Raw genomic sequence first — 25,639 nt, 5'->3', positions numbered from 1 at the left:
TGGCACTTAAAACGACATTCCTTTATTAAATGCAAACATCGAAAACAAGATTAGGGTACTCATAAATCATAAAAGTTAATAAATAAATATGAAAAACAATTCTTACTAACAAGTTCAAACATCAAAACTAACATAATGGAAATATGAAAAGAACTTTAAATCTGTTTATGCGGAAGCGTAAAAACTAGTCCTAGTGGCTCGATCACGAATTCCGCTTGTCCATCGCTGGAGCATCTCTACCCTTACCGCTTGTCCATCGCTGGTGCATCTCTACCCTTACTTGAAACAACAACATGAGAAAGAATGAGTATAAAATACTTAGTAAGTAACCCCACTATTGTGGTCAGGCTGGGCATCTATGTCCTCTAGATACACACCTATGGCACATATACACATGAAATAAGGAGACCGAGTCCTATCCTGGTGAATCTCGAAGGAAACACGAACTTGTGAATCCCGAAGAAAACACAAACTGGTGAATCCCGAAGGAAACACAAAATCTAATGGGCATCTAACTAATCAGTAAGGACAATCACACGATCTCAACATCAAAATCACCACCGTACGAATCTATGACACACATGTAATCCTCGATACCATAACTCTACCACATACACATATACCTCAACAGTATGTTCTACAACATTCAAGTATACATTAACATCATAGTTCTACAACATACATGTATGCCTCAACATCATCAGATCAGATACAATCGTATGGAAACACATACTATCTCATACTAGCATTCAAGTATCTATGTGTATATTTAAATAATTCAGATCTCCTGCCAGAACATACTTTGGTTCAGATCATACTATAATTTATCATGCTAACATTTGCCATAACATACACCTATCATGCCTGGCCCATGGGCAGTTCCAGTAGTAACTTACCTTAATCAAAATTCCACAGATAAAATAAGACAACCAAACGATGACCGTGATTTGAAGTAACGGCCCTAACATATGAATACTAGTCCAACAAATCTCATATTCAAATCCACAATACCCAAAAGCTTACCCAAAGAACTTAATCAACAACCACTTCTCGAACTAACAGATTTTAAATCCCAATGGACGACGACTTGGAACCTTAAAGATACCAGGGTTAAGTCAAGGGTTAAGTCAAAATTAATTCAGTATTCGAAGCGTGCCCACAAACCAACAATAAGGACCATAACTCTTACCAACACTCTTGCAAACGATCTTGAATCCGCTGGACAGTCGCTGCTATGATTTCCCTAGTTCAAATCTGAAATTAAATAATCCAAAAGTAGAACTTACCAAAAACTAAAAGTCAAGCTGCTGGAAGACGGCGCGGTGCGCGGTGGTCAGAGGGCTGGATCGGCCGCGACTCAGACGGCTCTCCTGCTGGGCGAGCGGTGGAAAAACCGGCTGGGCGTGCGGCGGCGAGGTCGGGTCTGGGCAGTGAGGGATGTGGCGGCGACGTTCGGATATGAGCAGTGAGGGAGGCGGTGACGGCGTTCGGATCTGAGAGTGAGGGAGGCAGAGGCGGCGTTCGGATCTGGGCAGTGAGGGAGGCAGAGGCGGCGTTCGGATCTGGGCAGTGAGGGAGGCGGCGGCAACACGTGAATGGTAGGAAGAAATTTTGGGGGGGGGGAGAGAGATCTCGTGAGGAGAGGAGGTGGGTTTTCTTTTTATTTTAAAATAATAAAAATAATAATAATAATAATAAAAAAGGAAAATAGTATAATTATAATTAAATCATTTCTTTATTCCTCTCTATACTATATAATTCCTTTCCTTTTATAAAGAAAATTAATTCTTACCATTAATTTTCAAATTGGATTTAAAAATTGAATAATTTTCACGCTAACACTTAAATTCTCGCACTTACTTCAAATCTAAAATTCCAAAAATGTCCTCCAACTAAGGACAATTACTGAATTTTCAAATAATAAAGTTACTGAAAATTACATTATTATTAAATAAAAATGTGCGGGGTGTTACAGAAACAAAACATAAATCTCAAAGGTAAAATTATAATATTTTGAAATTTAGAGACTAAATTGAAACAAAACTCAAAACTTAAGTACTAAATAGAAAGTAGAGTCAAAACCTAAAAACTAAAAAGCTATTATTCCCTAAAATAAATCCATTTTAATGATGACAAAAATAAATTTAGCAATATCAAAGTCAATAATCACTCCCAAACAAACTTTGTTTCTTTAATAGAAAAGGAAAAAAAAAAAACTTGGTATAAAAGAAATTGAGAGGAGGTCGTGACCACCAAACATAAAAAGAATAGTCCTGATGATGAAGTTAATATTAGCAATTATTATTCTTACTTTGACCCTTTTATAATTTCCACACCAAACTTCGACAACTATCTCCTTCCTCAATCCTTTCTTTAGTCCTTCATCTAACGCAACCCACTCTTCCCTATTTAAGCACAAAGCTTCTCATTTTCTCTTCACAACTCAGTTAGAATTAAACCAATATACTCAAACCAAAACCCACACATATTCTTAATTCTAATGTCCACTTTGATCATTCCAAACTTTGTTCAGATTCAAATGGCCTAAAATTGTTCAATGGTGGGCTTATGCAGCAACCATCAGGATCCACTCAACTGGGTATGGCGGCTGACTTCATGAAGGGAAGTCATTTGGATGAGGTGAAGCAAATGGTGGAAGATTATCGAAGGCCTTTGGTGAAGCTTGGAGGAGAGACTTACACCATTTCTCAAGTCGTTGTCATTCTCACTCGTGACAACGATGCCATAGTTCAACTGTCCAAATCTTCGAAGGTCGGTGTTAAAGCTAGCAGTGACTGGGTTATGAAAAGCATGAGCAAAGGTATCAACAGTTATGGTATCACTACTGGATTCGGTGCCACTTCTCATAGAAAGACCAATCAAGGTGGAGTTCTTCAGAAGGAGCTTATTCGATTCTTGAAGTCTAGCATCTTTGGAAATGGTCCTGAGTCGAGTAACATTTTACCTCATTCTGCCACAAGAACGGCCATGTTGGTGAGAATCAACACTCTCCTTCAATGCTAGTATGGTATTAGATTCGAGATTTTGGAAGCCATTGCTAATCTCTTGAACCACAACGTCACTCCGTGTTTGCCACTTCGAGGAACAATTATAGCTTCGAGTGATTTGGTTCCTTTGTCTTATATTGCAGGGTTACTCATTGGTTGCCAAATTCAAAAGTAATCGGACCCAATGGAGAAACCCTTAATGCAAAGGTTGCTTTTGAACAAGTTGGTATTGATTCTGGGTTCTTTGTATTGTAACCTAAGGAAGGTCTTGCTCTTGTAAATGGCACCACGGTCGGTTCTGGGTTGGCTTCTATTGTTCTATTCGAGGCAAATATTTTGGTTGTTTTGTCTGAAACTCTATTTGTCATTTTCGCCGAGGTGATGCAAGGAAAGCCTAAATTCACCGACCATTTGACCCATAAGTTGAAGCACCACCCTGGTCAAATTGAAGTAGCTGTAATCATGGAGCACATTTTAGATGGAAGCTCCTATATGAAAACTACTAAGAAATTGCATTAAATGGACCCTCTCCAAAAACCCAAACAAGATCGTTATGCTCTTAGAACTTCTCCTCAATGGTTGGGTCCCTTGATTAAAGTGATTTATTTCTCCACGAAGTCGATCGAACGTGAAATTAATTCAGTCAATGACAATCCTTTGATTGATATTTCAAGAAACAAAGCATTATAGGAAGGCAATTTCCAAGGAACACCAATTGGAGTTTCAATGGACAACACTCTTGGCCATTGTAACGATTGGAAAGCTCATGTTTGCGCAATTTTCGGAATTAATCAATGATTTCTACAATAACGGTTTACCTTCTAATCTCTCTGTAAGTAGAAACTCCAGTTTGGATTATGGCTTCAAAGGCTTCGAAATTGCCATGGCTTCATACTGCTCTGAACTTCAATATCTTGCAAATCTAGTGACTAGTCATGTCTAGAGCATTGAGTAGCACAACCAAGATGTTAACTCTCTTGATTTAATTTCCTCGAGAAAAATAGCTGAAGCCATTGATATTCTTAATCTCATGTCTTCCACATTTTTAGTCGCTCTTTGCCAAGCAATTGACTTAAGGCATTTGGAGGAAACCTTGAAGAGCACTGTTAAAAGCACAGTAAGCCAAGTAGCAAAAAAGGTGTTGACCACATCTTCTAATGGCGCACTTCACCTGTCAAGATTTTATGAGAAAAAGCTACTGAAAGTTATTGATAGAGAATATACCTTTACATTCATTGATGATCCATGCAGTACTACTACAAAAATTAAGGCAAGTTTTAGTTGAGCATGCACTTGAAAATGATGGTAATAATGAAGTGAACTCAAAACACTTCAATATTCCAAAAGATTAGTGTGTTTGAAAAAGAATTAATGCCAATTTTACGAAAGGAGCTTGAAAAGATAAGGTTGGAGTATGAGAATGAAAATTCTAAGATTGAAAATAAATTAAGGACTGTAGATCTTATTCATTATATAGATTTGTAAGAGAGTAGTTGGTAACAAGAATGCTAACGAGAAAAAGGTGATATCTTCTAGAGAAGAATGTGAAAAGGTATTTACAACTTTATGTCAAGGAAAAATTGTTATGAGATATATGATAGCATTTGTATCTCATTTTTATTTTCTTATCCGATTCTTTTTAATAATTGATTTCATTTTATGTAATTTTATTGGTATTATATAGTATTTGAGGTATATAGTTCACCAAATCGTACTATAAGACATGTCATATATTGTTTTGAATGAGTGATTTCTTGGCATGTGTCTATAAGTAAATTCACTCGGCCGTACGGCCATTTCAATTGATTGGATCTTAACAATGCATTGAAATCTCAATGGAGATAAATAGAAAATGATAACGAGCATAATCCATTGGTATAAAGGTTTGAATCATTTATCTCCATAATTAATATCTATTACTTTCTTCTAAGAATTAAAATTATTCTTTTTAAAAAAATAAAAATAAAAATTCTAATGAAATTTTCACTACAAGAATTTTGGGTTTTAATGTTGGTTGGAAAAAGTAAAACCGGATGTATAATGTCGGTTTTATGTTTTTAAAAAAAATGGATCTTTACAGATCCGCTTTTCTTTAAAAAAAAAAACAAAACAAAACCCATTCTCCCCCCATTTTTTTTCATTTCCCGCTCCCGCTCCCGCTCCCCCTCTCCATTTTCTTTTCCAAACCCTATTTTCCCCATCAGCCGCCTCTTCCCTCCCATTACCAGCCATAAGTCATAACATTGTTATTAACACTTTTAAAACCGAATGAATAACATTGTTATTTTTGTTTTTTAGTTTTTAGATTTTGGTTTTGAGCTAAGAACCGAATGAATAAGTTCAATTTTCGCAATAATAAAATTGATGTGTCAATCTATATTTTCTAAAGAACGAGAAACCTTTTTTAACGACTTTTACAATAAGTTTTTATTCTCATGCAAAAGCTTGACTCTTTAACCTTTTGAAAGACAATTAATCATGCATTCTAGTCCAGATTTAAACTTCACTTTTTTCAAGCCAAAATTTAAATCATACAAGATACTTCAATGGCCAAAAGAATAAAATATATGCTCACGTAACATATGAATAAAATTGCTAATAGTATATTAAGAATAAATTGTTAATTCAACCAAAGATAATTGTCCAATCAACTTAAGAAAAAAGAAAAAGTCTAAAAATTGAGTTCAAATCACTCAATACACCATGGAAACATGAATTCATCCAAGAAAAATTATTAAACAAAAAGTACGTGCAAAGTAAAAGGTAAAGAAAGAACACTCTGTCACGTGTCAATATTTATTTTCATCGTGATATGTTGCAATCTCGAGTCTTAAATCTCTTCTATATTTTTTTTCCTATCAATTTGACATACTTCAATTTTATAGGATCCTAACTGAGTGATGGAACATTAAAGTTCTACCACCTAAACGTTGTCCTTTAGAAGGCTTGGCTACATGATTTTATGAGTTGGTTCTCCTTTGCTCCAAATACTCTTAATTCTCATATTAATCATTCACCACTAATTGTTTCTTATTGGCTTCCTTTTCTTTTGTTTTTTTAGTTCTCCGGAGGATGAAGGCATTCACCTGTTGCCTAGGCATTCTCAAATTCCATGAGTATGATAACATTCATGTCAACTCGCTACATTAGATTTTAGTTCAATCAACAATTCACTCTAATAAAGAAAAATAAATGATTCAGTTATAATATCGTGATTCAGTCTCTAATATTTTAAACCTAGCTTGCATATAAAGATTGGCGTGGGAATTCATTGTTGCTTTATTTTGGTACCATGTAAAGTGCAAGTGTACGTTGTCAAGTTTTAGTCTAATGAATTGAATTTGAGCATCGTCTTTAAGATTAAGTTTCTAATTTTGACTAATTACCATAGCTACTTACACGAACTTCTATTTTATTTAGAGAACTTAACCGAAGTGTTTGGTTTATATTAAAATTGCACCTATTCTTACCTAGTGGAAAAAATAATTAGAGAGATGTCTTAGGAAATTGATTTCATGCATTCGATCATAAACTTAACCAATTAAGAAACTACTTTTAACATGCAATAAAAATAAGCCAAAAAATTATTATGCTAATCAACTTTCTTTCGTGAGCTCAGCTAAATCTCTTATTAGTTTGTAAATCAACCTCTTGGTCTATTTTCTACAAACTAATAAGACACATTTAGAACTTCTTTTTACAACTTCTATTAGAACAACCTCGCTCTCATTGCAAATTAATTTTAATAGTCATGCATCCTATAATCTAATCCAAATTTTACTCTCTCGAACTAAAATAATTGAAATCAATAAAAAAATTAATCTTGTCCAAGTTGCACAAATAATTTGTTACAATATAGAAAGCCTCAAAATTAAATCAAGAATAAGAAATATGACTCAAAATATTAAGAATTGAGTTGTCAAAATCACCATATAAAACAACTTGTCTAAAAAACCTAATGGATTATTGTTCAGTTTTTATTGAAATATGGTATGATGCATGTTTGAAAGCCAATGTTGTTGATAGAATGTGTGATATAATTTTTTGGATGAATTAAGTGTATTTCTATCTTTGTCAATCTCTCTCATTCTTTTGTAATTCTTCATTGGCCACCCACTCATAATAAATGTGAGCCTTCATCCTATAATGGAATTAACCTTATGTTTGCTTATATAGTTTTTGTTTAATATCAACTTATTCGTGCAAGGGATTTTCTTATAATGAAAACTTGTTATTTAAATACATGTTTAGAGGTGATTTTAAAATAACTAAAATTACTTTTGTTGTAACGTATGAATTTAGAAGGGATATGAATGAATCGAGATCACATCTTGAGAGAGATCCTTAAGATATGAAAGATGGTTAAGAAAGGCTTAAAACAATTGAAAGTTACTATCTATACCAATCAAGGTACACCTTTTTTTTTTTTTTGTGGCTCAATCAACTCCAAAGTTAAGCATGTTTAGCTTTGAGCAATTCTATGTTAGGTGACCTTGATGGAAATTTCCTAGGAAGTATCTGAATGAGGACAAAACATCCTTAAAAGGAATCGTGTTGGTTTTTGGGAATAGTCTTCACTCCATTGAAAATTGGCTTTAACTAAAAACAAGCTTGGTGACCTCATTTCCATAAAATCAATACTAATCGTAACTTTATTTCATATTTAAAATGGATTCTACTAATATTAAATTACCTAAACAACAAGGGGAGTTTGCGGCAGCAAGCAAGCGCTGCAACACTGTCCTGTAGCATTGCAACACTACGAAGAAGTGAGGCACGCAAAAAGACGAGGTGTTGCCTACTCGAGGGCCCTTTAGGGCATGGCGTCATGGCACTGTCCCTAAGGGTCGCGGTGCTACACAATTTCTATGAATATTCATATTCAATTTTAGGTTTAAGGAGGAGAGTTTAGCCAACTTTTAAAGCACTAGGCTCAGTTTTAGGCATTATTGGCCAAAATCCATGAGATTTGTTCATATTTCGAGTTGTAATATTTATTTTGGCACGAGATTCATGTATTGATGAACAACTAAAGGCCCAAACATTGATTTTGAGGTTTGTTGGGCAATTTTCTATGGTTTAATGAGATTTTATTGTATCGTTCTGGAGGTTTTTTTTTTTTTTTTTGTTTATTCTTGCTTTCTATTCTTTGATTGAACTTCTAGGATGAGCTATTAGATTTAATTGACAATTAAATCGTTAACATTTGTATGTTTGTTCGCCCTAAAGGAATTAGATTTCTTGTGGAAGTACGTGAACATCGTACAATTCGAAATTCAATTTGAAGAACTGTAAAATGCAGAGTAACAGACATGCTAGAAAATTACAGGATAAACATTGCAGAAACCTAAGCATGCTTTCTATTGAGAATTTGAGAAAGAGAGAACTTACCCTTGACGGAAAACCTCTTTACACAAATCCTTTTGAAGTGTAACGAACATTGGAACTCTACTTGCCTCTCTATGAACAATGAAAGACTTTCAATAGGGATACCACAAAAAATGATCATCCTCGTTATTCTTTGGGAAAAAAAAAAAAAGGAATCGGATGTGTGGGCTAAAAGATCTTTTTGGTAGAAGGAATTTGCAAGAGAGAATTCTATTGGAGGAAGATAGAGTTTTTACAGTCTGCTATCACTTCTGTGTTCTATGTCCTGTGTTTTCCCAAAACACAGATAATAAAGAAGAGTGAGGAAGACGGAGTTACAATAACTCTCTCTCACGTTCTGTTGAATTAACTCCCCTGTCATAGGAAGTTAACTTTAATTTTAATAATATTATATTATAATTAATATTAATAATATAATATTTATATAATATGGTTAACTAACTATTTGATAGACCATATTATAAGCATTATAATTACATTAAAATGAAACTCTCTCTTATAACCTACAGTTTTAATATGAATTCTATTCACATTAAATTTTATCTTATTATATAAATAATATTTGAATCTCATTCAAATATTTATCTCTGGCATATTATATAGTTCTAATTATAAATCATATTTATAATTAACTATATATATTATAACGTATCAATATATATTATATTTTATATTAATCATATTAATATAATTAATTAAATATTCTTATTTAGTTTTCTATTCCTAAAAACTCAAGCCTAGCTCATTTGTTACCCTTTGTTCTTTGGTTTTCAATAATAATGTAATGACAACCCCCAGTAATATTTTTTATTTTTTATTTTTTTATTTCAAACATGATAGGGCAAGAAAAGATTTCAAACGATATAAAACTGAGACTAAACTATCCAAAATATCTCTAAATTTTTTACTTTGACTAAAATGTATCCTTAAATTATCGAAAGTTTAAAAAGCACTCTTAAACTTTCAAAAAGAGTTAAAAAAAAATATCCTTATGGTTAAATTTAGATAGAAATCATCAGTATTTATGGTTAAAAATACCCATGCACAAAAATACTCTCAAACTTTCAAAAAATAATTAAAAAATACATTTACCATTATTTTTTCTTTATTGTCTCCTCTCTCTTCTTCAATACCCTCGTTCTCTCTTTCTTTTCTTTTCTTTTCTTTTTTTAATTGTTTGACATTTGTTTATCGAAAAAAAATAGAAATAATAAAAGTACTAATTTAAATTAATGTATATAGATTATACTAAGAAGAAAAAGAATAATAGAAGCAACAAGAGATCTTAGAACTTAAATATTTTAGTAAGGTTGGTCTATCTTGCTATTTATGATTTTGGTATATTTTAAGGGGAGATTTTTATTTGGAATATTGTAAGGTTTTTGTGAGATTTTATGGTTTACCTTAAAATTTTGGTTGTTGAGAAAATTTGTATAAAAATTAGATAAATAGGGAAAAACAATGAGAGTATATATATTTGGAAAAAAAAAAAAAAAAGGACATCTATATCATTTGTTTTAAAATTGATTTTTTTTCAAACTCAAGAATAAAAAAAATAGAATTATTTTTTAAGCATAATTTTTTATCTTCTTTAAAGTTTAAGGATACTTTTTATGCTTTTGAAAATCTAGGAGTATTTTTGAAGCATAATATTAACCGTTTTCATCCAAAATTAATTGTACGGTATTTTCGGACTCTTAAATTTAAGCGTATTTTATAAATTTTCAAAAGTTTGAGGAATATTTTTAAACCAAATAAAAAATTGAAAGGACACTTTTTATAATTCAATAATAAATGAGTAGAAATTGGTAGAATAAGATAAGGAAGGAAATGTTTTAATTATTTTGATAAAAATTTTGGTCTTCCAAGGCCAACAAAGACCAACAACGCCCAAACCAGCCGCCAAAAGAAGTCTATAATATTAAAACTGTATTTTTGACCATTGAAAAAAATGAGAGAATTAAAATATATAAATAATTTCCCAACCACCAATTATATTTGCTTCCTTGTTAGTGGTGTGCTGTTTCCACCAATTTTCCTTCACCTAACACACAATCACACACCAAAGCTTTTCCTATTTAAGGTGCTTCCCACTCGGACTCTCACCAAAACACTCATTTTTACTCGATTCTTCTCTTCATTATTATTTCATTCTTTCTATTCTCTCCCTTTTGGTCCATTCTTTTCCTTCTTCATATCGCCATGGCTCGCCAAAATGGTTCATTAGAGAACTTCTGCACAATCGGTCAGGATCCACTCAACTGGGGTGTGGCAGCTGAGTCCATGAAGGGAAGTCATTTGGATGAGGTGAAGCGAATGGTGGAAGAGTATCGCAAGCCTTTGGTGAAGCTTGGAGGACAAACTCTCACCATTTCTCAAGTCGCCGCCATTGCCACTCGTGATAACGATGTCATCGTAGAACTCGCCGAGTCTGCTAGGGCTGGTGTCAAAGCTAGTAGTGATTGGGTCATGGAAAGCATGAGCAAAGGCACTGATAGTTATGGTGTCACTACTGGGTTTGGTGCCACTTCTCATAGAAGAACCAATCAAGGTGGGGCTCTTCAGAAGGAGTTGATTCGGTTTTTGAATTCTGGTATCTTTGGGAATGGCAGTGAGTCAAGTCATACATTACCTCACTCTGCCACGAGAGCAGCCATGTTGGTGAGAATCAACACTCTCCTTCAAGGCTATTCCGGCATTAGATTCGAGATTTTGGAAGCAATTGCTAATCTCTTGAACCACAACGTCACTCCGTGTTTGCCACTTCGAGGAACAATTACAGCTTCTGGAGATTTGGTTCCTTTATCTTATATTGCAGGGTTGCTCACCGGTCGTCACAATTCGAAAGCTATCGGACCTAATGGAGAAACCCTTGATGCAAAGGCTGCTTTTGAACAAGCTAGTATTGATTCTGGGTTTTTTGAGTTGCAGCCTAAGGAAGGTCTTGCTCTTGTCAATGGCACTGCTGTCGGTTCTGGATTGGCTTCCATCGTTCTCTTTGAGGCAAATATTTTGGCTGTTTTGTCTGAAATTCTATCTGCCATTTTTGCTGAGGTAATGCAAGGAAAGCCTGAATTCACAGATTATTTGACCCATAAGTTGAAGCACCACCCTGGTCAAATTGAAGCAGCTGCAATCATGGAGCATATTTTAGATGGAAGCTCCTACATGAAAACTGCTAAGAAATTGCATGAAATGGATCCTCTCCAAAAGCCCAAACAAGATCGTTATGCTCTTAGAACTTCTCCTCAATGGTTGGGTCCCTTGATTGAAGTGATTCGTTTCTCCACGAAGTCGATCGAACGTGAAATTAATTCAGTCAATGACAACCCTTTGATTGATGTTTCAAGAAACAAGGCATTACATGGAGGAAATTTCCAAGGAACACCGATTGGAGTTTCAATGGACAACACTCGTTTGGCCATTGCATCAATTGGAAAGCTCATGTTTGCGCAATTTTCAGAATTAGTCAATGATTTCTACAATAATGGTTTGCCTTCTAATCTCTCTGCAAGTAGAAACCCTAGTTTGGATTACGGCTTCAAAGGTGCTGAAATTGCCATGGCTTCGTACTGCTCTGAACTTCAATATCTTGCAAATCCAGTGACTACTCATGTCCAGAGCGCTGAGCAGCACAACCAAGATGTTAACTCTCTTGGTTTAATTTCCTCAAGAAAAACAGCTGAAGCCATTGATATTCTTAAACTCATGTCTTCCACATTTTTAGTTGCTCTTTGCCAAGCAATTGACTTGAGGCATTTGGAGGAGAACTTGAAGAGCACCGTAAAAAGCACAGTTAGCCAAGTAGCAAAAAAATTGTTGACTACATCTTCTAATGGCACACTTCACCCATCAAGATTTTGTGAGAAGGATTTGCTCAAAGTTGTTGACCGAGAATACACTTTTGCATACATCGATGATCCATGCAGTGCTACTTACCCGCTCATGCAAAAGCTGAGACAAATTCTCGTTGAGCGTGCACTTGAAAATGATGATAACGAAATGAATGCAAACACTTCAATCTTCCAAAAGATTGGTGCTTTCGAAGAGGAATTGAAGGAAATTTTACCGAAAGAGGTTGAAAACGTACGACTAGCATATGAGAGCGGAAATTCTAAAATTAAAAATCAGATCAAGGATTGCAGATCCTACCCATTATACAAATTTGTGAGAGAGGAGTTAGGAACACGATTGCTAACTGGCGAAAAGGTGATATCTCCAGGAGAAGAGTGCGAGAAGGTATTTACAGCTTTATGTCAAGGAAAAATGATCGACTCTATCTTTGAATGCTTGAAGGAGTGGAATGGAGCACCAATTCCTATTTGCTAATAGTCTAATTCTTATATGATTCGTTGAATTGGCCGATGTACTTCAAATGGTTGAAAGATGTAATAACATTTGTATTCGCCTTTTTTTTTTTAATAAAAAACTTTTAAATCATTTTTAATCACAACTGATACCATCTTATCGATGATCCAAGGCACGTGTTTGTAGTAAAACCCTTCAAAACAATTTATAGTTCGCGGCCAAATTATCTCCCTGTGTAACTTTTATTTTTTACATAATCCCTGTAGTATATTTCAACTTCATTTGAAGTTTGTTTGAAAAAAATTCAAAGATCAACTAATAATTACAAAATGATCGTGGCATATAATTTAAGCCAGACTAAAAATTTTGGGCAATAATTGAAAATTGATGGACGTTGTTATAATTAGTTAATGAAATTTTCATTGTGACTTAATTATACTATTACTAACCATTTTTAATCACAATTTTTATATAGTAAAACAATATTTAGATGTCTATTATAAATATATATGTAAATATTGATACGAGAGTAGAAATTTAAAACAGAAATGAAAAAAATAATATAAAGTTTAAGAATATTTTGAGGTGAAATGATGCGAAAATTATGAAAGTTTTGGATGGTAAAGAAAAAAGAACTCACATCCATTCATTTTAAGATGAAATGATGTGAAAATTTAATCAAAAAAAGTTTGAATGAGATTAAAATAAATATAGGTTTTTTTTGTGTTTTCTTCAAATTCAATTTATTTAGAAATGAAAGTCTTGGGCCAAAAATAAAGCTAAAGATTGAGAAAAGTTGAAAACTAGAAAAAAGTAGCACATAAAAAGGATTAATCATTTGTTTAAAATGACATTGGTGTGCGAAATTAAAGAATTGTGTGTAATCAAGACCATAAAATTTAATAAACTTGGATTGAGCTAACGTAGTTAATTTAAAAAAATAGAAAATTTTCCATATGTCAAAATTTCATCGAAATGGGGGAAATTGGAATATTCTCAAAATTTCGAAATTTCTCGAAATTAGGGGAGAAACAAAATTTCCACATCAAACTTTCGAGCCCTTCGATAACTCGATGGAAATTTTAAACCATGGATCGCAGATGGATTTAATCTAAAAATCATCCCACTACACCTGAGAATAAGTCTCGTCTATACGATTACGTTTAAAAATCATCCATGCATTAATTATCAAACATTTGTATACTTCTTTTGATGTCGGTTTTACAAAATGGATTATTAGAGTAATTGCGTGTGCGATTCTCGAAGAAAATTTTAACTTATTGTCTAAATATTTGATTATTTATGAAAGTTTAGGGATTTAATTTATATTGTTATAATCAAATTTTACACGAGATTTTCCAGATGAAACATTATCATTGGTGTAATTTGATACACTTATTTCAAGTTTGAAATTGATACAATTATTTGTTGAGAGGTTGAAATTGATACAACCTTTAAAATTTATGAGGGTATAAATTAATATATTTTTTAAAAAAAATATACCGACACTGATGTTAGTAATATACCAAAAGGTCTAGTATATCAATTTTATTTATTGATATATTAATGAAAAATACTTGGATGCAATTGGGTTGCATCCAATTAAAAAGTGTCACGTGGTATTTTTTTTTTTTTTTTTTAAACGGTTAAAAATAACTATTTTTCTTGTATATATGAGAAGGGATAACATGAAGATTAGACGTAGGTCTGCACCTTGTATATTAATTTGCATGGACACACTTGTTTGAAGGTTATTTTGTATTTTTCTCAATGTGTAGACACACTTACAATTTCTCATATTGATGGTTAGGTTAATAAATAATCACCCACCTCTATATAAATTAATCGAAATTATAGTAACAATAAAATTAAATCTTCATTATAATACAAATTAAAATAGAAATGCAAATCAGTTAAAAGGTTTAGGTCACCAACCCCATCTCTTTCCCTCTCATATTTGTCATATTTTTGAAAGTGATGATATAATTTTGTATAGTATTGAATGGGTTAAATTAATTAAACTTATGAGGATGTTCAAGGAAGGTGCTTCAATCATACTCCGCATTTCCACCACCATACATGCATTTTATTTAACTAACAAACAAAAATATTGGACTTTCACCAAATTCTTCAACTAAACAAAACAAAACGTTCACACATGGAAATCATACTCTCAAATAAAGAAATAAAAATTAACAATGCATTTTGTGGTAGGTTTTGGAATGCCTTCTTCACCTAATCTTCTACTTGCATGAACAAAAATAATTATCTTTTCTTATTTTTATTTAAACACTATTTTCTATTTAAAAGTTTATATCTATTGCATATTTTGGTTGCTACCCAAAGTTCTCTTTTCTAAAATTTTACATTATCAATCCATGAATAAATAGTTTAATAAAAATTAAAGTTGACATAGATATACCATTTGTTTGATCATTTGATGGAAAAATGTGATAAATGTTTGAAACTATTATGCTAGGTTAAAATTTAGGTCTTCTGAACCTATTTAGAATTTTGTTAAATAATTAATTGAAAATTTATTTGCACTACAAGAATTTGGGTTAATTCCGACGCTGGAGGCCGTTAGTAGATGCTCAAAAGACCGTCGGGACAACCTTTCCCCGACGGTTGGGAAGTCGTCAACAAGACCGTCGTGGAAACTTTTCCTCATGGTTTGGAAGCTCTGCGTAGGGAAAAATAATTATCTCGACGGATAAGGATGGGCCTTTTACCTTGACCCTGAAAAAAGCCGTCGGGAGAAAGAGACAACCCCCTGTTGGATTTTATGTCCTAAAACTCATGATTTGTAAACATTAGAACTTATTCTGAGAATTCAATAAAGTTGTTATTGAATATATTGTTTTTAGAAATCCAATAAACCTAAGTCCCTTGACTATTATATGAGTATTTGAACTTTATGTGGAGACATACAAGTGGATCAGGTTCAAGTAAATAGTCAAAATGATCTATAGTATATGAATAAAGTTGGGTACCTTATTCTAGTAATACTATTGGATGTGACCTACTATGTAGTTGTTACAAAGAGTGGTAAAGTGCTACAAACGAAGTGATCCTAATTCGTTCATGTTGGGACATGAGGAGTGGGGTTGTCCTGTGCAAATAAGTTTTGTACAAAATCGGACCACGAAACCAGTCACTCTTACTTTATAATGTTGTTTACTGTTTAAGACCGACTATTTCAAAGCGATGACCTAGGTAACTTGACCTTAATCCTGAGCTAACTATGAACTCCTGTTTATTCGGGATTATCCTTTGATCTGCAAACGGTGAGAGTAGACCAACTACCTCTGCTCAATAAGCTTACCATTTTAAAGATAAGCCCGGATGAATAGCTGGAACATAAGGTGCAAGAGGGAATTCACTCCTACCCGATTAGGGTTAGTAGAGAGGTTGTTCCCTTCAAGTGCTGATTCTAGGTCTTGAACAAGAGGCCTCACCTTCTCATTGCCCCGAGAAGGATTCAATTTGTTGATTTGATCACAAATCAATTGTTCATTATGGGATCAGTAGGACTTAAGGAACAAAAGGTAATTTCAGGGGTAAAACAGAGATTCGATTATGGTGTCACTAGTGGTTTCGGTGCCACTTCTCATAGAAGGACCAATCAAGGTGGAGCTCTTTAGAAGGAGCTTATTCGATTCTTGAATTCTAGCATCTTTGGAAATTGTGCTGAGTCGAGTCACATTTTACCTCATTCTGCCACAAGAGCGGCCATGTTGGTGAGAATCAACACTCTCCTTCAAGGCTACTCCGGTATTAGATTCGAGATTTTGGAAGACATTGCTATTCTCTTGAAGCACAACGTCACTCTCGGTTTGCCACTTCAAGGAATAATTACAGCTTCTAGGGATTTGGTTCCTTTATCTTATATTGTAAGGTTGCTCACCAGTCGTCACAATTCGAAAGTTATCGGACCCAATGGAGAAACCCTTAAAGGCTGCTTTTGAACAAGCTAATATTGATTTTGGATTTTTTGAGTTGCAGCTTGAGGAAGGTCTTGCTCTTGTCAATGGCACTGATATTGGTTCTAGATTGGCTTCCTTCGTTCTCTTTGAGGTAAATATTTTGATTGTTTTGTCTAAAATTTTATCTGCCATTTTTGCTAAGGTGATGCAAGGAAAGCCTAACTTCATTGATTATTTGACCCATAAGTTGAAGCACCACCCTGGTCAAATTGAAGCACCTACAATCATAGAGCACATTTTAGATGGAAGCTCCTACAAGAAAACTGCTAAGAAATTTCATGAAATAGATCCTCTCCAAAAGCCCAAAAAAATCGTTATGCTCTTAGAACTTCTCCTCACTGCTTTGGTCCCTTGATTGAAGTGATTCTTTTCTCCACGAAGTCGATCGAGCGCGAAATTAATTCAGTCAATGACAACCCTTTTATTGATGTTTCAAGAAACAAGGCATCCCATGGAGGAAATTTCCAAGGAACACTGATTGGAGTTTCAACGAACAACACTCGTTTGACCATTGCATCGATTGGAAAGCTCATGTTTGCACAATTTTCGGAATTAGTCAATGATTTCTACAATAATGGTTTACCTTCTAATCTCTCTACAAGTAGAAACCCTAGTTTGGATTATGGCTTCAAAGGTGCCGAAATTGCCATGGCTTCATACTGCTCTAAACTTCAATATCTTGCAAATCCAGTGACTAGTCATGTCGAGAGCGCTGAGCAGCACAACCAAGATGTTAGCTCTCTTGGTTTAATTTCCTCAAGGAAAACAGCTGAAATCATTGATATTCTTAAACTAATGTCTTCCACATTTTTAGTTACTCTTTGCCATTGACTTGAGGCATTTGGAGGAGAACTTGAAGAGCATCATAAAAAACACAGTTAGCCAAGTAGCAAAAAAAGTGTTGACTACATCTTCTAATGGCACACTTCACCCATCAAGATTTTGTGAGAAGGATTTGCTCAAAGTTGTGGACCAAGAATACACTTTTCATACATCGATGATCCATGCAGTGCTACTTACCCGCTTATACAAAAACTGAGGCAAATTCCCATTGAGTGTGCACTTTAAAATGGTGATAACGAAATGAATGCAAACACTTCAATATTCCAAAAGATTGGTGCTTTCAAAGATGTATTGAAGGCAATTTTACCAAAGGAGGTTGAAAACGTAAGGCTAGCATATGAAAGTGAAAATTCTAAAATTAAAAATCAGATCAAGGATTGCAAATCCTACTCATTTGTGAGAGAGGGGTTAGAAACACGCACTACAAGAATTTTTACCTGTTTTGATACTTTTTTTTCCTGACAAATACAATTTTGTTGGCATAGATGTATTTCTCCCGACGAAATTTTAATTCGTCGGCCAAAATAGAGCAATGCATACATTTTTTTAAAGATATATACCGACAAAAATTTAGACTTATCCCAATGAAAATATGCGTGGCTAAAGTCATTTTTAAAAAAAATCATTATCCCTTTTCTCCACTTTTATTTTTCCCCCCACTTTTCATTTTCTCCTTTTTTTTCCTTTTTTCCATTTTTCGTGTTTTCAATTTCCCCCCTTCCTCCACTTTTCCTTCCCCACTTTCCCTTTCCCTTTCCCTTCGATTTTTTTTGTACGCAAAACAGGTGCCAGTTTTTTCGTCGGCCACCACTGGTCGAGCTCCAACGTCCAACGCTAAACGCCATTTGCTTTAGCTCCGACAGCCGCTGCAAGCTACCTTTGATGCCACCGCACACTAGATCTAACGTCGTCGCACACTAGTTTCGATGCCACGGCATGATTCCCGTTGTTCTCCACATTGTTGTTCCACCCCACCATTCGAATCTCCACCCAACGGTCATAGTTCCCATCCCCACTCCTCCTTGTCGGCGCTGCCTCCTCTTTCCTCTTCTGGAAACTCTCTGTGCTTCTTTATAAGGTTTAACATAGTTTCATATGTTTCACTACAACCATGGTTTTCTAGAGGTTTTACATTCTATTTTTTACCATTTGGTTCTTTTGTTAAATTACATTGAACAACATAAACTTTATTATTATTATTTTTGGGGGTGAATTTGTGTTATTGTTCTTTGTGTTAATGTGAATTGGAGAGTTGGGTGATATTTTTTTCTCTTTTTTTTTTTTTTTTTCGGGGGGGGGGGGGGGGGGGGGGGGGGGGGGGGGGGGGGGGGGGGGGCGAAGGTGAAGTTAGGGAATAATTTTTTGTTCCTTTTTCCCTTGATTATAGTTATAGGTTTTGTGTGAATTATTCAAGTTCTACTTGACTAGCACTTAGAATATTCCAACAAAATAAGTTGCATCGAACTTATTTGTTTGTCTATTTCCCTTTCATTCGAATCTCCCAATATATATGAATGTAGTAAATTAACAAAATAGTTATTCATTGGAGCCCAAGTTATTTGAAATCATCATTCTTTACTATACAACCTTTTTACTAGTACCTCCTAATGACAAGCATGCCCTCCAAGTATGTTAATAATACTTTTCATTTTTCCCTAATATTTTCTAATTAAAGATAAACATATACTAATGAATATAGAGAAACCTTAATACAATTCTTTTTTGAAAGATACATTATTGTGTTGGTTGTTCTTATTGGATATTTCCTTAAAAAACTTTACTTTGAGAGTCAAAGGGCTATTTGGACCTTTTTTAAGAGCTTTTTAGTTTGGGTTTGGGAACTTTTTAGGTTGTGTTGAGAGTAAAAGTATTAATTCAGGCTATTTGGACCTTTTTTAAGAGCTTTTTAGTTTGGGTTTGGGAACTTTTTAGGTTGTGTTGAGAGTAAAAGTGTTAATTCGACACTTTAAAGGAACTTTTTAGGTTTTGTTGAGAGAGTCAAAGTGTTACTTTTTAGGAACTTCTGCAGCTTTTTTTGTGTTAAAGTAACACATACAAGCATTTAGGAACTTATTAATGTTTTGTGTGGTTGTAGAATTATGGTAGGGTAATGTTAAGATCGTCTAGCAGATTAACTAGTTAGGGAAGCCAACACTTTGACTATGAATCCCTCGATAGAGGAAGGCATGACCATCGTATCAGGTGATAGTAGTATGTCTTATGTTGAACATTTAAATATTATTGTAACCTCTAATTGAAGTAGTACATTTGATCTTGTTACAAGAAAACCAGTAAGCGTCTTTGCTACAAAGTTTAGCAACGCCATAGAGACCGTGACTAAAATCACAAGTCAGTTTGTTACACAACAAAAGCAAGGAGATGAACCTTCGAAAAACTATGTAAGTTATGACAACTTTCAGTTATGATTAGTGGATTTAAGAACTTAATTTAGTTGTTGTGTGGCTATCCTGCAATTATGGTAGCCACTTCAAATATGAGTGTTTTAGTGGATTTAGGAACTTCATTTATTTGTTTTGTGGCTATCCTGCAGTTATGATAGCCACTTTAAATGTGTGTGTTTTAGTATATTTGTTGCCACTTTTTAGGTTTAAAGGGCATTTAAGACTATTGAATTACATTCATAGCTTGGGGGGAAGGGTTCACTTTGATGCTTTCTATGTATTGTTGCTACTTTGTAGGTTTAAATGGTGTTTAGGTGGAATTAGGACAAGTTCATAGCTTGGGGGATGTATATGTTCTAATTGTTTTTGAAATTATCTTGAAGGCTAAATGTGCACTTTAAAGGAACTTTGTTCTTGGCTTATTGGTAGGGATCTGAGAGTTGAGTTATATGCTTTTAGGACTATCAAATGACGAGTTTAGTCTTGAAAGAAATTTTGGATTTAGGGGGGAGGGGTTCAGTTTGACATTTTCTATGTAATTGTTGCTACTTTGTAGGTTTAAATGGCGTTTAGGTGGAACTAGGAGACGTTCGTAGCGGGGGGAAGGGGGGTACGTATATGTTCTAATTGTTTTTTAGATTATCTTGAAGCCTAAATGTGCACTTTAAAGGAACTTTGTTCTTGGCTTATTTGTAGGGATCCGAGAATTGAGTTATATGCTTTTAGGTGGATTTAGAGGGGAAGGATTCACTTCGATCCTTTCTATGCATTTGTTGCTACTTTGTGGTTTAAATGGCGTTTAGGTGGAACTATGACACATTCGTAGCTTGGGAAGGGAGGGAGAATGTATATGTTGTATATGTTGCTCGTAATGTGAGGAAGGGTTCACGTCTTAATTATAACCATTTTAATCACTTTTTAGATAGTAAAATTGTTCTTTGTGGTGATCATGTTTTAATTATGAACATTGACAACTTGTTTGTATCTTGATAGAGGGATCATTCCTCATAACCATTTTAAACATTTTGTTTTTCCTATTACAGGTTGTTCGTCTAAATTCTTAAAGATCATTTTTTTGGAGATTGCAAGAAGATTTTGTGAGATGACTACTTAGTTTGGTTTCGTATCTCATTTATTTTGGCTTAGGAAAGATTAAAATTTTTTGGTATAGGAGATTTGTAAGAAGTTAGAAAAGCTCAAATATAATTATATGTACAGTTTTTTCTTAAAATTTTATAGCTTGTGTATTGAATATTAGTCTTATTTTTAAATATATAAGCTTACTTTTGTTATATTTATTCCCGATTGATTTATTTGAAGATTAATTTTTGTTTGTACATAATTCGGTATTAAGAAAATAAAAAATCGGTTATTTAATTGTTACAAAAAATATATAGAATTATAAATAACTTATGCCGACGAAAATAAACGTGGGCAGAAATCTACATATTGAATTGAAATTTTGTTGTTTAGGACTATGCTTTTCCCGACGTAAATTGTATTTTGTTGGAAAAAAACACATGCCGACGCAAGCAGTTGTGTTGCCAAAAATGGTATTTATACCGACGAAAATTGTTTTCGTCAGAGAAACTTCTCTCAACATGGATACAACAACGATTCTACCGACACAAAAATATGCGTCGGCATAACCTATCCTGGCGGTTTTAATACTTTGCCCGGCATTTTTTTGCATGGGAAAATGTGAAAATTCTTGTAGTGATGATTGCTAACTAACGAAAACGTGATATCTCCAGGAGAATAGTGCAAGAAGGTATTTATAGCTTTATGTCATGGAAAAATGATCGATTCTATCTTTGAATACTTGAAGGAGTGGAATGGAACACCAATTCCTATTTGCTAATCTTTATGGCTATTCGATGAATGGACCCCATGCATTTCAAATTGTTGAAAGATATGATAAAATTTGTATTTGCTAATTTTTTGCTTTTACTTTTAAAATCGGTTTTTATCATAATTGATACTATTTATCAATGATCTCCAAGGAACATATACTGGCAGTGAAACCCTTCAAATTATTTATAGCTCATGGCCAAAGTATGAGAAATTGTCAAAATCTCATGGTCAATACCGTCCGAGATGAACTGAGAAAAACTATTTTTACAAATTTTCAAAAAACATGCTAGTTTTGTAAGGTGAAAACCTAACCTTGCTATTTCTGAAAATTTCCTCAAAGTATACTCATTGTAACTTTTTTTTTAAATAATGTCACCGTAATATATTTTCATCCTCATTGAAGTTATCTTGAAATAATTTCAAAGATCAACTAATAATTTTAAAATGATGGGGGCATAATTTAAACCTACGGTTCTCAAGCAATAATTGAAATCTTCTAATGCTTTTAGTAATACATGAAAATTAATTTAACAGGTACTGTCATTAACAAGGATCTACCTAGCTCATATAACAGATGGATATATCCGATCTGAAAAAATCATCTCACCACACCTAAGAACAAGTCTCGTCTAAGTCCCCTAGTCGATCAACAACATAATCATGTCATCGATAGCTATGCCAAAATTGCCACACGTCAAACATAAAAATCAACAATGTAATCATGTCATCGATATCTGTAGGCGATAAACCGTGATCTACATCTGTCAGTATCACAGTCTATTACGGCCTATCATGGATAGATAGTGACATTTTACTATACTTGTAAATCAGTTGGTTCATTTTCCTTTATTTGAAAATAACTTTTTATTAGGAAAAGAGAAATTTATTAAATCAATTTTTTGGATTTGTTTATTTTAAAAAGTGGTTAATCGATTATTTTTTAGACTTCAAAGTTTTCTTCTCAAGAAAATATCTTTTATGAAATTAAACCTCTTTTTAATGAAATTTTGGAGAGAAAATTAGAAAGGAAATATTTTATTATTATTATTATTAAACAAGCTTTTTACAAGAAAACATATTGAAATCAAATCTTGGCATCCCAATAAAAAAAAAAAAAAAAAAATTACTTTAGAAGCTCAAAATATTGGTATCCCAAATATTCTACGTCTCATCAATAGAAAAGCTTACTTGTTGAAAATATTAGATCAAATACTATATATAATCTAAATACATATCATATATTGAATATCATAATATAGAAAAGATATTTAAAGAATCAAACTTATATATTTCTAAAAATTAACAATAATATGAAAATCAAATGAAAATAACATTGAGTACATAAAATAGGGAAATAGAACAATCTTAAGGTTTAACATACCACAAATACACAAGTCAAATATGTGCGAGACTTGACAAATTTGTTATTACAAATAATGAAAACAACTTCAAGGTTATTAAAAATTAGTTACATACAAGCTGTCTTTATATACTTTTATAATTTCTTGTACAAGTAAGAGAGTGAAAAAATACAAAGAGATCAAGATAGCAAATCAAACTTATCTTGTAATAGTTCTTTTGTAACTCCCCTAACAAAATCATCAGCTTCTTCGTGGACGTAGGCTATCTTTGGTCGAACCACGTAAAAACCTTTGTGTTCTTCTTCTTCCCTGATCTTTTTTACTCTATCGTGTACCTTTTGACACCGATCGTGTAGACTCTCACTCGGCCCCGAACCCCATCGTCTAGACGATCTTCAGTAAAACCTTCATCGTCTAGACAAATATTGCCTTATCGTCTAGACGAATCACTGCCTTACCTCAATCGACTAGACGATACTTGCCTTCATCGCCCAGACGATCTCCGACAGCATCACCCTAAGGTTCTCCCTTTCTTTTCTCTCAGTATCTTTCTGCAACAAAGAAAAGAAAGAATAATCATTAAAGTGTCTACAATATTCAGAGTGCTTGAAACTAATCTCGACCATCAAAGTGTAGGGTAAAGATTATTCTTCACGTAGATTGTGTTTTTAGCACACTGTTTTTGAGTTCAGTGCTTTCCATCGGTGGTTTCTGGTTTTCACAGTCGGGCCAGGCTTTCATTAAGCCCAAAATTAACTTTATTTTCAAGTTTACACTGATATCTCACAGCCCATTAAACCTATCAAGCCCAACAAAGTGGTATCAGGGCTTGCAAGAAAACTTCAAGATTAGTCAAGATTCTAAAGAAGCAAAATCTTGGAGCTTTCAGATAGAATTTGAAGCAAAAATGGCAATAGCAAGGTATGACATTGAAAAGTTTGATGGGAAATGAGACTTTGGTTTGTGGAAAGCCAAGATCAAGGCCATCTTGGGGCAACAAAGGGCTCATAATGCAACAGAAGAAGAAAAAGAGAACATGGAGCTAATTGCTCATGGCACACTTGTTTTAAAATTGTCAGACAGTGTTCTAAGACAAGTGATCGACCAAGAGACAGCATTCAAGATGTGGAGCAAGCTGAATGAGCTTTATAAGACTAAAAATCTGCCTAATAAGCTTTTAAGGGAAAAGTTTTTTTACCTTCAAGATGAGTGCTTCTAAATCCTTGACAGAGAACTTAGATGACTTCAAAAAGATTACTGCTGAATTCAAGACTGAAGGAGAAGAGATTGGAGTAGATAATGACGCTTTTGTGCTTCTCAACTCACTGTCGGATTCCTACAAAGATGTGAAGACTGTCCTAAAATATGGTAGAAACTCTCTAACTACTGATATTATCATTTCAGCCCTTAAAATCAGAGAGATAGAGCTCCTAACCAGCAAGGAAGATAAGCCTAGTCTTGAAGGCTTATTTGTCAAGGGTAAGTCAAAGCAGAATAATAAAGAAAAGGGAAAACAAGGCTCAACAGAAAAAGGGAAAGAAAAATCCAAGGTTAGATGTAAATATTGCAAAAAACTAGGATATCTAATCAAGGATTGCAGAACTTTAAAGTGGAACAATGAGCAGAAAAACAAGCAACCACAACCTCAACAGAAAGTCCAACCAAATCAGTCAGGTGAAGCCTCAGTTTGTGAGGATTCTTACTTCTATTCAGATGCTTTAGCTACATCAAATTGGAAGGCAGATGAAGAATCTAATAAGAACCTAGATTGGGTTCTAGACTCAGGGTGTTTTTTCCACATGACAGCCCACAAAGACTGGTTCAGCACTTATAGAGAGTTGGATGGAGGTTCTGTCTACATGGGTAATAATAACTCATGTCCAGTAGTTGGTATTGGCTCTATTTCACTCAAACTTGAAGATTGATCAGTTAAACTATTGAGGAATGTCAGACATGTGCCTAAGTTGAAGAGAAATTTGATTTCACTAGGCATGCTCGATTTCATTGGCTGTGATACAGAGGAAAGCAAGGCTACTGTGAAGTTTTGAAGAACAATAAGCCTATTCTCAGAGGGATCAAGATTAATGGTGTCTATATTGTTCAAGGAGTTCAGAAAATGCATTCAGCCTTGATTGTGACTCAGAAGCAGCCTACTGAAGGAGATCTTTGGCACAAAAGACTCTCACACATTAGTGCCAAAGGTCTACAAGCTCTTGCTAATCAGGGAATTCTACCTAAGGGAATTCATTAGAGCCTATCCTTTTGTGAACATTGTGTGATAGGGAAGGCTACAAGGCAAAGTTTTGTAAAGGCTCAGTACACAACCAAGGCCATCCTTGACTATATGCATTCGGACCTATAAAGTCCCTCACCTTTCCAATCCTTAAGTGGAGCCAGGTACTTCTTAACCTTTGTGGATGATTATTCTAGAAAATGTTGGATTTATTTCCTTAAATCTAAGGATTTAGTATTTGATAACTTCAAAGAAT

At 33.9% G+C, this 25,639-nt stretch overlaps 1 protein-coding gene, 1 long non-coding RNA gene and 2 pseudogenes across 3 annotated transcripts; 3 read left to right on the top strand and 1 right to left on the bottom strand.

Moving 5' to 3' along the window:
• Positions 1–1,690, bottom strand: LOC150038895 (uncharacterized). The gene is made up of 2 exons (XR_016531885.1): positions 1,287–1,690; positions 1–279 (listed from the first exon to the last, which is right to left on the bottom strand). It is a non-coding gene; the product is annotated as an uncharacterized LOC150038895 (long non-coding RNA).
• An 867-nt stretch (positions 1,691–2,557) lies between these two features.
• LOC120069068 (phenylalanine ammonia-lyase-like) lies at positions 2,558–6,124 on the top strand (annotated as a pseudogene).
• A 4,373-nt stretch (positions 6,125–10,497) lies between these two features.
• LOC120070359 (phenylalanine ammonia-lyase-like) lies at positions 10,498–12,849 on the top strand. Its single transcript, XM_090307589.1, has one exon. It carries the CDS (start codon positions 10,599–10,601, stop codon positions 12,723–12,725), a length of 2,127 nt encoding a protein of 708 aa, XP_090163715.1. The 5' UTR covers positions 10,498–10,598; the 3' UTR covers positions 12,726–12,849.
• A 1,520-nt stretch (positions 12,850–14,369) lies between these two features.
• On the top strand, positions 14,370–17,758 carry LOC150038894 (phenylalanine ammonia-lyase 1-like; annotated as a pseudogene). Its single transcript, XR_016525653.1, has one exon. The product of XR_016525653.1 is annotated as a phenylalanine ammonia-lyase 1-like (transcript).
• The last annotated feature ends 7,881 nt before the right edge of the window (positions 17,759–25,639 follow it).

This window comes from Benincasa hispida, chromosome 1 (genome assembly GCF_027475165.1).
Source record: "Benincasa hispida cultivar pf3 chromosome 1, pf3_genome.v1.1, whole genome shotgun sequence".
Classification (NCBI taxonomy): Eukaryota; Viridiplantae; Streptophyta; class Magnoliopsida; order Cucurbitales; family Cucurbitaceae; genus Benincasa; species Benincasa hispida.
This window is presented reverse-complemented; position numbering and strand designations above follow the sequence as displayed.